Here is an 18,457-nt window from a genome sequence, read left to right as displayed (position 1 = left end):
TATTCCAACTTTTGAATTGGAAGAGTTCAAATGTGTCTTCAGGGGTGAATGAGTTAATTGTTACCACATATTGAGCATAGATGTTCAACCCAGCTGTGTCCAGTATTCAGGACCACCAAGAACTTATTCTTAGCAATTAAAGTTTTAAATTACCATATTCATAAAACCCCATAATTACAACTGTTTTTTTCAGATTCAATTTAAATTTTCACCTACAGGAAACCTACGAAAGCTTTCATTAACAACAATTTAAATGTTTCAAGTGACTTCAAACTGAACATGGTTAAGAATGCAAAACATGTAGCATTGGTGGCAAGCTGTTTTAAACACGATTCCGTTTGTGTATGTAAACAAGGTTTATTAGAATTTAGCGGTGGTCTTCATTACCAGAAAATTGCTGTGAGCGAGTCCCTTTGGAGCCCAGACAGAAAAGGGCAGAAACTGCTGACTAATTGAAATGCTACCATAACGAGACTCTAGCAGGCTCCAAGTGTCCCCCGGGTGCTAAATAAATGATTCGAAGTGTTAATTTGAATTTCAACAGACTTCATCATCAATTAAATTTTTCCCCAACGATACAGACGTAAGTATAGTACTTTTGTGTCTGAAAGTGTGAATCCATCTTACATTCTTAATGTGATAAATCCTCAGCTCAGTTAATTTTAACTAATTGAAATAGCACTTTGAAGGGTATGTATAGCAAAACATTTGGGAATAATATGCTAATATCGGAAATATTTTTAATAAATGCCCTTGGGGGTACTTATCATTTTCTGAAATACCTCGGAACTTCGTTAATAACTTTCTAATGGTAAACTCTTGCATGGTAAACATAAAGCTATGGATTTTAATTAAATTTTCATAAAAATGACATTTCAAGCTGAAAAGTCAAAAACAAAATTGCACACTAAGAAAGATAACTAACTTCTGTTTGTAATAGCAGAGTGCAAGGATGGATGAAGGTGTGTCATGCCTCCCCCACGCGAACCCCAATTTAAAGTTATTTTTCACTCTGAACTCATTTACCCCTGAAATTGTACAATGAAGTATTCCAACATTTGAATTGGAAGAGTTCAAATGTGTCTTCAGGGGTGAATGATTTAATACCAATTTATTAAATGGGTCTGCTGCCAGGTAGATTCAGATATATTTTCTTCTATTTGAGAACAATGTGCACACCCCCACAATATTTGTAAAANGGGGGCATGATTTTTGAAAAGCAGGCATTTCATTTATACATATATGGTCCAGGCTGATCTCTTACATACGGTATGTAACAACATAGGTATATAAATATGTTTAAAAATACAGATACACAGAAACATCTATATCACGTTTGAGTAAGCGTTGGGGGATGTTTTTACATATACAAGTATCGTATACTTCCTACCATGATGATTTTCCAGATTTAACTAAAAGCCCTATCATTAAAATCTCTTTCCTCAGCTTATATCCAAATAGCAATGACCTTGGGGTGTACCTATCCATCTTTCAAAATTCCACTTTTGTTATTTATAAGCACGTTACATTTTCGTAATGCATACAATTGTATTTTGATGAATATGTATGAATCTCCAATGCTCTATAATCTTAGTATAAATAAAATCATTTCAAAACCTTAACCACTGCCAAAATCAATAATTATTTTAATTCTCGTTCTAGACAAAATGAATTAATTTGACATTCTGACCTTGAAAACGTCAAGTGAAAGACCTTGAAAGAGTTTTGATGCATAGATACATCAATATTTTAAAATATGGATATGAATATGAATTATGTACACAGGCTGTGGTAAGTTGCAGAGCTTGTTCTTCAATCTGGTTAGTGAGACATTCAAGTACACATAGTGATCATCAACAACAGGTCAAAGGTCACAATTTAATCAAATGCTGACCTTGTAAATAATGATAAATTACGCTCGACCTTAATTTTCGAAATATGAAAAAGTAAAAAAAATTGGTTGTATCGAAAACAAAATAGTATTACTTTATTGAACTTATTACTTTCAGTTATTGAGGTGTCTGTAATGAAAGAATTATGCAGGAAAAAATCCTTTTTAAACAGGTTTATGTTGTATTATGAATTGAGTTAAGTTTTTTTTATAGTTTTAGAAATCCATGTATTGACCAATATGTATATTGTTTTTAAATACAAGTACTAAGGAAACTTATAAGTGTGAACTCAAATCCTTGGAAACATCTTGAGCCCTTTCAAAAGACAACTTTAGATCTCTAACTAAAAATACACTTTTACCTTTGTAAATATAAAGCCACTTTCATTCCTCGGTGTTTGTCGATACAAAAAAAAATGTGTTTATCACAAACAAACTTGCATAACTTGGATACAGTTATATAGAACAAACAATGTTACTTAAGATGAGCAATACACACAATAACAGCACAATAACATATAATGTAACACATTCTACCACTAATAAGCCCCATGCTTCAGAATAAGCCCACCCTTTTGTTAAACAGATTAACAGAAAAAGAGAGGAGTATTTCTGGAAATAAATTACTCCTGCAATTGGTGTAAAATTCAAATATTCACCTTATCCCCTCAACCCCTTACTCCCTGCATCCCCCTCTAGTCCCCCGACCCCCGGGCTTATCACTGGAAAAATTCTGTTACCGCACAAAAACATATAGAGTAAAATAAAATAACCCGCATCTGATCCTGTCATCCCCATAATCCATCATAGCAGAACCCTAAAACATTAGACAGTAGAATCCAATGAAGAATTTTAGGGATGAGAAGGTTGATACAAGCTCAGAATCACTCCAGGTTAATTCTTAGAAGTTATGTAACAAAATCTTACGACATTTTCATTTCAAACTTCAGATTAACATTTAAATAACATTTTTAGTCGGCCATTGTTTTATTTCTGAGACAATGCAGCCTTTCCTTTTTTATATTTCGAACTTCAAAAGTAGGTTGGCATTTTAACTGGGCTTTAATCAATATACGTCTCAGGGAACCGGATTGGTTGAAGTACGTCTGGAACGGCCGTAGGAAGTCAGGGACAGTTTCTTGTCTTGTAGTTTTCCCTCGACCAAATCAAATGTTTGGGTCGCCCTCAACTGTCCAAATTCGATGCCAGATAGCTCAGTATTAAGAAACGACCAAACGTCTAGACGTTTTTTGTCCAAAACATCAATTGTCTTTGTATCACGTCATTCGGAGATTCACGAATGTCACACTTCATGTCAAATGGCAAGACAGACGTTCCCGCTTCATGTCAACATCTACCATATAAAGTTACTGCAATATCGTAACCATGTCGGACGCGGACAATTTTGGAAAGTGTTATATCCCAATATGTATTTCATGTTTTCTGTATTTATTTATCCACAGAGATTTTCTAAAATCAAATAATATTCCCAAGATATTTCACAAATTGGAAAAATATTGGCACAAACGTTATGTTTCATTTTCCGTAAGAAGACCAGACTTGATGTTTTTACGTTGTGAGCCTCCCTCCGCGACTCTGGATAAATCTCCATGGGGACGATGACGCTGACAGCAAAGGTCAAGGTCATTGATGATGTTTATTGCACCAAATCTGGAAAGATAAAAACATTGGTGGCATCTTCTATTAAAGATTGTTATGTCATGAGAAATGGGAATCGGGGAAAATGTTTCTGAGGCCTTTACACCCGAAGTGTTTATAGATCGGTGTACTGGAAAAATCGGAATGAAATCCAAGAACTTTGACTCTGTAATATCAATATCACGCTTTATCGACTGTAAAATCAGATTCAGACGGATTCTTAATCATAAATATTTTCATTATTATTTCAATTAAAATCAAAATATTCAAATTCTGAGATTCAAATTGATAAGCGGTTTTTTTTTTCATTTTTTTTTCTAATTTCAGAAAAAACGTTTTCTACATACAATTTTTTTAAGAAATATTTTAATTTGCCTGTATTTTTAACTTGGTTCCTAATTAAATCAATTGGAAATACATGTTCACACATCCTGAAATAAACAATTCCTGTATTCTAACATAGCTAGAAACTATCATATAATTGCTGTAAGAAAACTTTCACATTCTTATCTAGAGATAAATTTTACGAAAATACTTACATTGTTGTCTTGTAGTCATAAAACTTTTGTAACTAAAACAAATTGCAAAGAAAATCAATTAAACCATTTGATTAGACATGTCCAAAGCTCAACCCACTTGTTGATAAACTCAAAATAGATATGTTGACTTTGTTAATATTATCACAGGATACCAGCATTTGGTGACATATTTTACTAGATTGTAATAGAAATGGGTGGGCTTATTACCAGGCATGGGCTTATTGCAGAATAAATTTCATACATGCTGAAATGTGTTATTTATAATCACTCTTGTTGGCCCAGATAATGGTGCGCGACAGGGTGGGGGTGGGGGTGGGGGGTGTTCTTAGTGTGGGAGGAAACCGGAATACCCGGATAAACCCACGTTGTCGGGCAGGTTACCCCATATACCTTTTCACGTCCGATCAAGAAATCGAACCCCGGCCACCTTGATGAAAGTCAAGTGCACTATCCACTACACCACCCGGTGCAATAATACAATAAAATAGTATTTAGCTTGCAAATATGAGTTAAAGCTTCTTCATTTGTGAAAATAATTATGAATCCAAAATTAACCACTATGCAGTTTAAACTTTTTTTTATTTTTTTCATTGTTAATCAAAAGAGCTGAATTTGAAAATAAACAAGTCATTCTCATACAACGAGACATTAAACCATCATCAATAATAAAAATATCGACAACCATATGTTACATACCCTTCGTAAAATCTTGAAAACGTAAAATCTCAGTGACTGACAAGATATCTTTTTTACGACCTCATTAACGTCAAATATTTCAAATTCAGAAGTTTCAAAACATAGCTGTATCGAACACCTAGCAGTGGCATAGTTTTTTTTGTATTGAAGTTGATTGAAAACCAGAGGACAAAAAGAAATTCATATTGAAGAACATTACTCATTTTCCACGTCATTAAACTGTTCGCTGATCAGGAACCACCAGGTGGAGATTCTTCTCGAGAGATCTCCAATGTCAATGACTCCGATAATTATATAACAGTGCAGAATTTCCGAAAGGAAGGCAAAATCATTTGTGCCAACTGAGTAGTTTTTAAAGACTCAGTTGTCTTAGGAAGCAATGTCTTGAGCGCATACGCTGTAATATACACTGTCTATAAAGAACACCCTTGGGGAAGATGACGACCTTTCTAGCATGGCCACTAAAATAATGGGGCACCATTACAGATGTCCCCGAAACTGCCCCCATAGTCACAAAGATGCATCAGAAAGGGATCGCATTGCCAAGGTACACCTACAATATACATACTAAATTTTAGTGAAACTCAGCAATTTCTAAATTGTAACCAATCAGAATCCTCTGTGTAGTTGCTATGGCAACAGAAACGTAAGCGATTGAATTGGCAGTCCCCTTATGCCACTATATATATATATATACCAATTTTCATCGAAATCAAACAATATCTGAATCGTGACCAATCAGAAGCCTCCGTGCGGTTGCTATGGTAATGAAACTTATGCAGTTTTATTCGCAGTCCCCTATTATCCCTATATACCAATTTTCATAAAAATCGAAAAATATCTTAATTTCGACCAATAAGAAACCTCAATTGGGATGCTATGGCAACGAAAACTTATGCAGTTGAATTCGCAGTCCCCTTATACCCCAAGATACCAATTTTCATCAAAATTGAACAATCTCTTAATTTCCACCAATCAGAAGCCTCCGTGTGGTTGCTATTGTAACGAAACTTCATATTGCGAATATTCGAATATGTGGTTGAATTAGCAGTCCCCTTATATCCCTTTAACCAGTTTTCATCAAAATCGAACAATATCTAAATTTCGACAAATCAGAAGCCTCTGTGTGGTTGCTATGGTAACGAAACTAATGCGGTTTTATTCGCAGTCCCCTAATATCCCTATATACCATTTTTCATCAAAATCTAACCAAGTTTGAAGATAATCGGTTAACATTTGATATAGTTATTGCCAAATGGGGTCCGCTGAAAGTGGTCATTGAACTTGGTCGAGCCCATAAGGCATTTTACCCTGTGATTAAATTTGAAGAAAATTGGTTAATATTTGTTATAGTTATTGCATGAAAACGAGGTGTGACAGACAGACAGAGACAGACAGACCCAAATTAATATCCCCCGTTTCGGTAAAAGCAGGGGATAAAAATCTGTCTCAAGAGGTCAACCTTATAAATCACTACTACCAAGCTTAGTAGGCCACTCCAGTGTTTACTGTAAACAGAGACCATTATAAGGGGAGACTACCTCTCTTGTAAGGCCAATCCAGTGATTACTGTAAACAGAGACCATTATAAGGGAAGACTACCTCTCTTGTAAGGCCACTACAGTGAATACTGTAAACAGAGACCCCTCTAAGGGGAGACTACCTGTCTTGTAAGGCCACTCCAGTGATTACTGTAAACAGAGACCATTATAAGGGAAGACTGCCTCTCTTGTAAGGCCACTCCAGTGAATACTGTAAACAGATACCCTTCTAAGGGGAGGCTACCTCTCTTGTAAGGCCACTCCAGTTAATACAGTAAACAGAAACCATTATAAGGGAAGACTACCTCTCTTGTAAGGCCACTCCAGTGAATACAGTAAACAGAGACCATTCTAAGGGAAGACTACCTCTCTTGTCAGGCCACTCCAGTGAATACTGTAAACAGAGACCATTCTAAGGGCAGACTACCTCTCTTGTAAGGCCACTCCAGTGAATACTGTAAACAGAGACCATTCTAAGGAAAGACTACCTCTCTTGTACGGCCACTCCACTGATTAATGTAAACAGAGACCATTCTAAGGGAAGACTACCTCTCTTGTAAGGCCACTCCAGTGAATACTGTAAATAGAGACCGTTCTAAGGGGAGACTACCTATCTTATACGGCCACTCCAGTGAATACTGTAAACAGATACCCTTCTAAGGGGAAGTCTACCTCTCTTGTAAGGCCACTCCAGTGAATACTGTAAATAGAGACGGTTCTAAGGGGAGACTACCTATCTTATACGGCCACTCCAGTGAATACTGTAAACAGATACCCTTCTAAGGGGAAGTCTACCTCTCTTGTAAGGCCACTCCAGTGAATACTGTAAACAGATACCCTTCTAAGGGGAAGTCTACCTCTCTTGTAAGGCCACTCCAGTGAATACTGCAAACAGAGACCATTCTAAGGGAAGACTACCTCTCTTGTAAGGCCACTACAGTGAATACTGTAAACAGAGCACCTTCTAAGGGAAGACTACCTCTCTTGTTAGGCCACTACAGTGAATACTGTAAACAGAGACCATTCTAAGGGGAGACTACCTCTCTTGTAATGCCACTCTAGTGAATACTGTAAACAGAGACCATTCTAAGGGAAGACTGCCTCTCTTGTAAGGCCAGTCAAGTGAATACTGTAAACAGAGACCATTCTAAGGGAAGACTACCTCTCTTGTAAGGCCACTCCAGGGAATACTGTAAACAGAGACCATTCTAAGGGAAGACTCCCTCTCTTGTAAGGCCACTACAGTGAATACTGTAAAAAGAGACCCTTCTAAGGGAAGACTACCTCTCTTGTTAGGCCACTACAGTGATACTGTAAACAGAGACCGTTCTAAGGGAAGACTACCTCTCTTGTAAGGCCAGTCAAGTGAATACTGTAAACAGAGACCATTCTAAGGGAAGACTACCTCTCTTGTAAGGCCACTACAGTGAATACTGTAAACAGAGACCCTTCTAAGGGAAGACTTCCTCTCTTGTTAGGCCACTACAGTGATACTGTAAACAGAGACCGTTCTAAGGGAAGACTACCTCTCTTGTAAGGCCACTCCAGTGAATACTGTGTAATGTATGCTAGTTTTTACCTGTATTTGTACCAAATGGGTGTGTTTCCTGTATTGTTACGTGTAAAGGACTGCGCCTTATTATGTGAACACATTCCCAAGTCCACCTATTAACATGCAAACATTAACTGATGCGACAGAAAAGTTTCTGTGACCTGAATTTTTCTTGCTTTTCGCCGATTCTGCTGAACAATACTTACTTGCGGTATAGCGCAAAGATCGCATACATCAGGATAAGGATGAGGATGAACATGAAGATGGCGAAGGCAACCAGGACCCACCAGAAGACAGACCAACCCTCAAGGTCACTGGTTGTAGAAGGCTCACAGGACTGAAAAAGAGGTAAAAAATAAATACATAAGTGGAAGCTCAATTTAAAAGTCAATCTGTTCAATAAACTATAATGCAATGCCACAGGGTCACATTGTCAGAAGTGGCAGATACTATTTGAATATTGTTATATTTTTCTTCTTTTCTGTAAAGTAACACATTCTCTATCATATAACTAAAGATCACAGCACTATTCTTGACTCATTCATCCCTGAAAGTTCATAATGAACTATTCCAACCTTTGATTTGGAAGAGTTCAAATGTGTCTTCAGGGGTGAATGAGTTAAATTAAAGGTACTCAGATAGTGAGAAGTGGGAGAAAGGAGTGGAGAAGCAAGGTGATGGTATGTTTTTAACAGTTCAAAGTTTTTATTTAGTATCCCCTCGCATATCCACATGAAAAAATTAGTCTTCAAAACACATTCAAAGTTTATTTTAACAAGGGGATTGGGCGGTAAAAATCCTAAAAATAATTTCTGACTAAATGACCTCGGGGGCAAAATTTGGAGATACGTATGCCCCTACCCCAACTTCATAGGCCATATTCCAATATGAATAATATACTCTTTTTTTTCTCAATATGATTTTGATTTCAGAAAGAGTAATCTCCCTTAGTATGCTTTATTGAATTAAATGCTTCGACCAACATCAAGCAAATCTAGAGGAAAATTATTTGAAATTCATATCTCAGACATCAAATTGATTTTGCAGTAAATGGCATAATGAAAAACAGGATACATACCAAGCAATTTAATATGGAAATACCAATGATGAAATGTATGATATTTCAAATGAAAATATATATTTTTGATTTTGAGAAATGGTTTCAGATGACTGACAAACAGCCTCATTCTGGACAAACAGGCACCTAGACACAATGATCGTAGTCCAGTTATGGTTAAATATCATTAACTCGAGACCGAATCCGAGTTTCATTAACCAAGTAGACATCGTCGACATTAATACATGGACATCCATATCCCGTCGCGACACGATAATGTTACTATTTTCAGGATATCTTGTTGTAGATAAAAAAAAAAGGCCTTGATGCAACGGATTATTCCGGTAAATCTATATAAGCGATGCTTTTCCATGTTTGTGCCCCTACTGACAGCCGAAAACCAATTGCCATAATTACATGCTGTAATAAATCCTGGCTCTCATTGCCTGTGTTTCTATTGGCAAACAAGATCTGGTATTCACTAGATAATAATTTACCGTATAAAACCTGATAACCACACAGGCTCTATAATAGAGTCATATATGTCCACAAAAAAAATAAAAATAAAAAAAAGATTTGTTTCATGATTTTGTTATCAAACTGTGTACTTAAAAAGATACAGGAAATAAAACTGAAATGTATAAAGAAATGTAGATGGTGAATTTTAGGAAGAATATGGTATCAAAATTGATGTAAAAATCATGTGAGAATTAACAAATACTGTATATACCAGGACATTTTTGCTGCAGTTTTATTTTTACCTTTTTATTACAGAGAATATATCAGAAAACAATACCATATACATGATAATAAAATGTGAAGGGTGAAAAATGAACACTGTGCAAAAACAGATTTCCTTGGCAAAGGGTGAAAGTTTGACTGGGCGAAAACTTCCCGGTATACAGTACCCAGGTGAGCTAAAACAAGAGGCCCAATGGGCCTGAATCGCTCACCTGGTATTAATCTCACACTTCAGACAGAATATCAGTGTTTGATTCATAAGAACCTATTAAAAGATTTAAACATTTGACGCCCATGACCTTGAATGTCGAACAAGGACATTAGGTTGAACAGAGTTAATAGTTTCAAACCCAGCATACTTCTAGCAAAATATCATTACCCTGTACCTTTTGGTTATACAGAACAAATCATTTAAAGATTTAAACATATATTGACCACTGTGACCTTGAATATGGGCGAGGTAATTCACTTAACAAACTTGGTAGCCCCTCATCCCAGCATGTTAATGGCCAAATATCATCACCCTTGGCCTTTTGCTTATTAAGAAGTCGTTTAAAGGTTTTTAACATAATTGACCCCTGTGACTTTGAATATATGTCATGGTCATTCATTTGAACAAACTTGGTAGCCCTTTATTTCAGCATGTTACTGGCCAAATATCATCACCCTAGCTGTCTCGGTTATTCAGAAGAAGTTGTTTAAAGGTTTTCAACATAGCTGACCCCTATGACCTTGAATGTAAGTCAAGGTCATTTATTTGAACAAACTTGGTAGCCCTTCATCCAAGCATGTTACTGGCCAAATATCATCACCCTAGGCCTCTTGGTTATTCAGAAATAGTTGTTTAAATGTTTTTAACGTATTTGACCCCTGTGACCTTGAATATAAGTCAAGGTCATTTATTTGAACAAACTTGGTAGCCCTTTATTTCAGCATGTTACTGGCTAAATATCATCACCCTAGGCCTTTCAGTTATTCAGAAGAAGTTGTTTAAAGGTTTTATACATAGTTGACCCCTGTGACCTTGAATATAGGTCAAGGTCATTTATTTGAACAAACTTGGTAGCCCTTTATCCCAGCATGTTACTGGCTAAATATCATCACCCTAGGCCTCTCGGTTATTCAGAAGAAGTTGTTTAAATGTTTTTAACATATTTGACCCCAGTGACCTTGAATATGATTTAAAGTTATTTATTTGAACAAACTAAGTAGCCCTTCATCCCAGCATGTTACTGGCCAATTATCATCACCCTAGGCCTCTCAGTTATTCAGAAGAAGTTGTTTAAAGGTTTTAAACATGTTTGACCCAAGTGACCTTGAATGTAAATCAAGGTCATTTATTTGAACAAACTTGGTAGCCCTTCATTTCAGCATGTTACTGGCCAACTATCATCACCCTAGGCCTCTTGGTTATTCAGAAGAAGTTGCTTAAATATTTTAATGTATTTGACCCCTGTGACTTTGAAAATAGATGAAGGTCATTTATTTGAACAAACTTGGAAGCGCTTCATCCCAGCATGCTTCTGGCCAAATATCATCACCCTAGGCCTTTTGGTTACTGAGAAGAAGTTGTTTAAAGTAAAAAGTTGACGTCGGACGGATGACGGACGGACGGACGAGGGACGCCGCACCATGCCATAAGCTCACTTGGCCCTTTGGGCCAGGTGAGCTAAAAAAACAATGCCTCATTACATTTTTAGGCGGAGGGACAGGGATCCTTAAGCAGATAGGCAAATTCTGTCTTAAAATAACTTCAATGTGTTACATTTGTTGGAGTTATATGTATTTGCTACAAAGGCATATTGCAGGATAGATACGGTAATGCTTTTCTCTGAGCAAGTAGAAAAAAAATTCTTTTGCTTTGTCAACTCACCCCGATCTCCCTGAAGCCATAGTTACGAATTATTCCATCCCTTGTTTCCAGCATGGCTTGTCCGTCATAAGCGTCCAACACTTTGTTGTTTTGGATTGCCAGCATACACACATCAGTTCTACAATTAAATCAATTTCATTATAGAATGCTTGATCAGTTATCAGCATACATTTTTGTTTCAGAGAAAACTAACTTAAATGCTTAAAAACTTGATGTTGATGGAGATGCTGACATTAAGTCAATAGACCATGAACGGTAGGCCGCATCCAGCATTTGATGCATGGGTTGAGATGTACTACCAAAGATGCATCTATGGTCCAAGTTTGGTTGGTCTAGCACTTCTACTTTCAGTGAAATTAACTTAAACACAAAAACTTAATGTTGACGCCCCCGCCGGCGGAAAAGCAACACCTTAGTCTCGTTTCCGCCAATTATTACAGCGAGACAAGAATTGCATATTTGTATTCAGCTGGAGGTTTTCCCTTGTTTAATCTCATTTTATGTGACAAAAAGCATCAATTTACCATATTTTGCAATCTAATTATCACCATACTGTGCATTAGACCAACATTTTTCAAGGGTTTGAATACTAGCAGACAAATATATATTTACATTCCTTGGCTAAATATGTCTGCAAGATAGGATCAAGTATCCATCAAAATAACCCAAAATTTAAAGTTAAACACGACTTTACCGACATCAAAAGGACTAAAATTTTGGTCAGAGAAGGCAGTGTGTCAGCAAACCTCACTTTACTGACATCAATAAAGACTGGATCATTTGGTCAGATAATTATATAAGACAGTGTGTCTGTTAACCTTACTTTACTGACATCAATGGAGACTGGATCATTTGGTCAGATAAGACAGTGTGTCTGTTAACCTCACTTTACTGACATCAATGAAGATTGGGTCATTTGGTCAGATAAGACAGTGTGTCTGTTAACCTTACTTTACTGACATCAATGGAGACTGGACCATTTGGTCAGATAAGACTGTGTGTCTGTTAACCTTACTATATTGACATCAATGGAGACTGGACCATTTGGTCAGATAAGACTGTGTGTCTGTTAACCTTCATTTACTGACATCAATGAAGACTGGATCATTTGGTCAGGTAAGACAGTGTGTCTGTTAACTTCACTTTACTGACATCAGTGAAGATTGGGTCATTTGGTCAGATAAGACTGTGTGTCTGTTAACCTCGCTTTACTGACATCAATGAAGACTGGATCATTTGGTCAGATAAGACAGTGTGTCTGTTAACCTTACTTTATTGACATCAATGGAGACTGGATCATTTGGTCAGATAAGACGGTGTGTCTGTTAACTTCACTTTATTGACATCAATGAAGATTATGTCATTTGGTCAGTTAAGACCGTGTGTCAGTAAACCTAACTTTAATGACATCAAGGGAGACTGGATATATACTGCTTCATCACAACCTAAGTCGTCTCAAAATAGTTCACAAATTATTATCCGTGGCTATAGGGTCTTTGCGACCAGACGATATCTTTCTCAACTCCCTGGGGAGCATACAGCCGGTGATGCTATTTGGGTGCTCACAGCTAGCATTCAACAATTCCAGCACTGCCCAACCACGTACTCATTTACAGCTGTGTAGACTAGAACAAGCGGAGTAAAATATCTTGTTCAAGGAAACAACACGGTGCCATGATGGGATTCGATCCCGTAACCCTTCAGTCGGGAGCCCTGTAGTGAGCGTTCTACCAATAGACTACCATGCCTCATGAATTGCAAGAAGGCAAGGGTAGATCGAGTCAGGTCCAATGGTATCGAAATCGGAAGAAGCGTTCTAGTGTACCTACTTTGAAGGGATGGCTGCTCCAGAGGAATCTTTGTGATACCGTATCTGCGTTTGTTGGAATGTGACCAGACCAGCTGCGTTTAGGTCACTGTAAAAAACAATCACAGATTTATAATTAAAATTTCAAAAAGGTTTGAACTTTTACCAATATGTCTGGAGTCACTGATGTGAAGCCGTTTTGCTACTATCCCTCGGAGTGTTTCATGATGTAAAAGATTGAATTGTTAAACACACAAAATTACCAACGTTTTCTGCATCAACAGTTTTCACAAATGAATTTCATCCCATATCAAAGTTTTGCTTTCTACACGAAAAATGTACGTATTAAACGTGTCGCAACGTTTTAAGGACTTCCCACCCTTCGTAATACACATGTTTTTCTTGTCGTATTTTTCGTGTCGTCATTTCCGTATTGCGTATCGGGCATTCCATTACCGTAGTGTAAATTATAGTATGACCGGGTAAACAATAGTACACCTGCGTGACGATGATATGTCAATACCCGATATCGAGACTTCACTTGGAAATGTGTAATCACATGTATGTACTTCAGAAATAAAGCATCACACGTACTTCAGAAATAAAGCTTATGATACAAAGACATTAGTTAACTCACAGGAAGACACTGACATAAGATCAAACGACTTCAAGAAGGTCATATATGAGGCGCATGGAATGAAGACTGATGTGTTTTGTTTACCGACCTCACCTGTACGTATCACGTGCTAACAGTAGTTCACAAGCTCTTGGTCGCTACAACTTTTGTTGTCGAGCGAGTTACGCTCTGTCAAATAAATCATTTCACAAATGCAATTACAATAACTCTGTGAAGAAGGTGGTTTGTAAAAAATCAAGATCCCTATAAAATACAAGTGCATGTGCGTGCACGTGATAACGGAATACCTGCAATAGCGATAGCCTATGGTTACATATGTACCTGACCTGTAAACATATCATTCGTAAGCAGGCTATGGAATGATGTCCAAAGTGTACATGATTGAGAGTAATTTTGTTCCATAAAAGAACAGTAAATTGACAATCATATATAGTAATTTAATTTATTTCCGTCGTTTTTGGTATAGTAAAGAAAATAAGTGTCATTGTATAAATTCTATCCCTCTGCAAAAAGTTCTGATATTTTTTCAAGGTAGACAACTCTCATCAGGATCAAAATTATTGTAAAATGTAAAATAAATGAATTACAAAGACTTTGTGTGTATTTGGTTCAATTTTTCCCTCTTTTTGTTTGAAACTATGTGTCCTGTTTGCTTTTAGCTTGTATTCAGTAACTTTTATCCATACAATTTCAATAAAAGAACGCTTTTTGTAACATGTTGTAGATATTTTATGAAAAATAAAACATTTGTAAGGTTTATTAGCAATGTTTCTTTTCATTATTTTAGTGTTGTAATAGTTTTGAACAATGCCACACACTCCAAAAAATGTGAAAGTGTTGAATTTGACAAAAACTCAATTTTTCTATATTTTTCACCAAAAAAATCCCAGTTTATCGGAATGCTTAGATTTTCATAAAATCATCTCTACATATTGACATAACCATTATGTGCAAACTTTCACTGAATTCTGCTGGGTAATTGCGAAATGGTGGCGCCACCTTAAGACTAACTGGTTCCTTTGTCAATTTAAGCTATGACTGAGTCTTGTTTCAAATAGATTTTATGGTGTTGAAACATTGCGACATGTTTAATGTGTACTTTGTTTGTGTAGAAAGCAAAACTTTGGTATTACATATTTCAAAACTAATGAATATTATAGAAGAAATTTCTCCATTACCATGCCATTCAAAATGTTTTCTGGTCAAAAGGAGATAACTCTTGTTGGAAAATATATTTTATTTTCTGGTTTATTTTATGTATACACACCTGATCATTTGAGCAACATTGTCTGCGATGTCCAAATTGTCATTTGAATCAGTCACAACACGAATTTGGGAGACTTCTTCAGCAATTAAAATCTGAAAAGAAAAAAATATTAAATAGCAATGTGGTCAACTATGCTAATTTTTAAAAATGTAAAATTTCGTGTGGATTTGATTTGCTTTTTTTGTCATTCCTGTCGATTTTCGGTTAGATAACTAATTCTCTGAATATACTGTTTTTGACAAGATTATGTACCCAAACTCTAAAAAGTGCCCCCTACCCTTTTCTGGGTCTGAACTTCCCATCCCTTTGACAAAATTTACCAAGTTACTTGAGAAATTGTTTTTTTTTAGTTTAAAAATTCTACAATCATTCAAATTTTTTTTTTTTTTAAACTGCTTTGTGCCCAGGGCATATTTTTGGTCCATTAAGGTATTTGCCATTTTCTAAAAATTCCAGAAGGTAATTTTTTTTGCAGTTCTATGTTCGGTTGATGGCTTAATTTGCTTTGTATATATATAATGTACCAACAATTAGAAATTTCTCTTGTCAATTAATTAATTTGATAAAAAAATCCCTTGATTCAGAAAAAAACTAAGATATTACTGGCAATACACAGAATTCTTTTTTTCTTTCGCCCTTTTTTTTGTCTATATATAAATGCCCACATTGATTTATATAGTTTTAGCTTGGTGTGTTTCTTAAAAATCGACTAAACCTATTGACTGTATGTATGACACAAATCTTTAATCAACATGCATATTATTTTTGTAAATATTAGAATTCAAAACTAAAACTACATCTATTTTTACGGGGAATCCAAAAATCTTTAATCAACATGCATATCATTTTTGTAAATATTAGAATTCAAAACTAAAACTACATCTATTTTTACGGGGAATCCAAATGACCAATAAAAAACAAATAACACAAAAAAAGTGGTTTTGTAGGCAGGGATGTTTTATACGTTATTTTAAAGTGTATATACCGTACCATGATTTGCGTTGTATCAAACATTGTCGAGTCGAAACTGTCTTCAGCACGGACGGAGATTTTGAAGTAGCCAGAGGTGAAGGCGTTGTAGGTAGGGAAGTTGACCGTCACGAGACCAGTGTCCGGGTTAATATTGAAAGCCCCGTAGGTTTGTATCTGTCGTCCAGGCTTTTCAAACAAGATCTCCGTGATGGAATAACGCACTTTGTTGAAGAAGGACGAATCTGGATCCACTGCTCGTAGCTGAGTGACTGCCTCCGCTGTCGGGAGCTCAAATATGGCTGTAGATAATCAAAAAATAAAATGTTCGCGGGCATTTCTCGCTTAAGGAGCTCAGAAATAGCTACAATCCATATATACCCAGCATGCAATGAAATATGAAGATATATCCTCATTACTGTATATCGGGACGTTTTTCGCTACAGTTTAACTTTTGCCTTTTTTGCCGTCCGTAATGGGGGCATATTTATCAGGGCAGTGAAAATAAGCATCATTTATGGTAATAAAATGTGAATGGCAAAATAACACGTCTGCACAAAACAGACTATTTTAAATGAGTGCAGTGTCAAAAATTTAAACATTTGTAACGGTTCTGAAACCTATATATTCTCAATATCTGTAATCAATGAATATAGTTCTTTTTTGTTCCATGTTATGTTAAAAAAATTAAAAAATAAATAAACAATTTACAATAGCTTGTCGGTAAGTATAAGTGCTTCAGATGCATGCTGTTCATCGAGCATCTGGAGAAAGAATATAATAGCACTTCTGCTTACCTATAACTTTGTTGTTTATATTTGTTCTTGATATATTCATAGGGTGGATATTTCTGCACTCAAATTACTCATCGTGAAAAACATGATCATTTCCATACTGAGATTATTCCCTTTTTTACAATAACACCCTACCGAATTCGTGATATTCGTGATCTAGGGTCCGCGGTGGCCGAGTGGTTAAGGTGTCTGTCTGACATTCTGCTACCACTGTAGCCCTCCACCAATGCGTGGCAGGTTTGAGGCCTACGTGGGGTAGTCGCCATGTACAGGTACCTGCTGTCCTCCACCACCGAAAACTGTCACGTCCTTAAATGACAGTAGCTGTTAATAGGACAAAAAACACAAACAAACCACTTCGTGATAGAGCTTATTACCTTTAAAGATATCTTTAGTCAGGAACACTGGACCGTTATCGTTGTTATCCAGAACGATTACATCTATTTTCTGAACCGTATCGTCTGTGGCACGCTTCCTGCGTCCAAACAAGGCAGGCCTGGCTTCGACACAGACGCGATACATTGGAACAAGCTCGCGGTTCAGAGCTACATTGGTTGTAATCCAGCCTGTCGCAGAGTTCAAAGTGAACGGAGAAGTGGCATTGGGAAAGCCTGCGATTAAAAGTTAAAGAAATTGTTATATACTACAGAACAATATATCTTTTGACTCATTGAGATGTACTCAGTAGGAAAGATGACAGAAAGTGAATTTATCATAGTCACGTGACATCGATGTTTATAATAAACGTTGTTGTGTCTCGGGTGTCTGGTATGTAGGACAAGGTAATACAGGTCATTAAATTGAATATGAGGGTCATGTGAATTGAATATGAGGGTCATGTGACTTGAATATGAGGGTCATGTGACTTGAATATGAGGGTCATGTGACTTGAATATGAGGGTCATGTGACTTGAATATGAGGGTCATGTGAATTGAATATGAGGGTCATGTGACTTGAATATGAGGGTCATGTGACTTGAATATGAGGGTCATGTGACTTGAATATGAGGGTCATGTGACTTGAATATGAGGGTCATGTGACTTGAATATGAGGGTCATGTGACTTGAATATGAGGGTCATGTGACTTGCACATGGTGCATGTATCACTTGCGTGTCAAGAGGTGAAATGGAAAACAAAAAGAGGTAACAGTGGCCATTTGAGTTTCAGCGGTTCAGGCAAGAACACCAAAGGTTTTAAATTTGAATGTTTTGGAGAAGTAATTGTATTTGCCTCCTTTTGTAATTGCAAATTATAGCACAAATGAAGACCAGTATTCTGCTGAAGATGGTGGATATGCTTGGAAGGAATATGCTTTTTCTATTTCTTTGTACAATGTATTTATATTTACATTTGCATGGCATTGTCACTATATAGCCTCTTTGAGAGCTGTGTCGTTGATGGGACTTTAATTACCATGCCGCACGAGACATAA

The 18,457-nt window shown here is 36.5% G+C and overlaps 1 protein-coding gene across 3 annotated transcripts in view; it reads right to left on the bottom strand.

The window, feature by feature from the left end:
- Positions 1-1,205: 1,205 nt before the first annotated feature.
- LOC110452669 (cadherin-23-like) overlaps positions 1,206-18,457 on the bottom strand; it is a 69,544-nt gene continuing 52,292 nt past the window's right edge. For all 3 annotated transcript variants that reach the window (XM_021501317.1, XM_021501319.1, XM_021501318.1), the window contains 8 exons: positions 17,401-17,634; positions 16,251-16,531; positions 15,261-15,352; positions 13,379-13,465; positions 11,550-11,667; positions 8,085-8,215; positions 4,090-4,121; positions 1,206-3,562 (listed from right to left, as the gene is read on the bottom strand). In XM_021501317.1, coding sequence (XP_021356992.1) covers positions 3,549-3,562; positions 4,090-4,121; positions 8,085-8,215; positions 11,550-11,667; positions 13,379-13,465; positions 15,261-15,352; positions 16,251-16,531; positions 17,401-17,634 — 989 coding nt within the window. In that variant the 3' untranslated portion in view covers positions 1,206-3,548. The remainder of the gene's footprint in view (positions 3,563-4,089; positions 4,122-8,084; positions 8,216-11,549; positions 11,668-13,378; positions 13,466-15,260; positions 15,353-16,250; positions 16,532-17,400; positions 17,635-18,457) is intronic.

The sequence above is a fragment of the Mizuhopecten yessoensis genome, unplaced genomic scaffold, assembly GCF_002113885.1.
Source record: "Mizuhopecten yessoensis strain PY_sf001 unplaced genomic scaffold, ASM211388v2 scaffold6785, whole genome shotgun sequence".
Classification (NCBI taxonomy): domain Eukaryota; kingdom Metazoa; phylum Mollusca; class Bivalvia; order Pectinida; family Pectinidae; genus Mizuhopecten; species Mizuhopecten yessoensis.
This window is presented reverse-complemented; position numbering and strand designations above follow the sequence as displayed.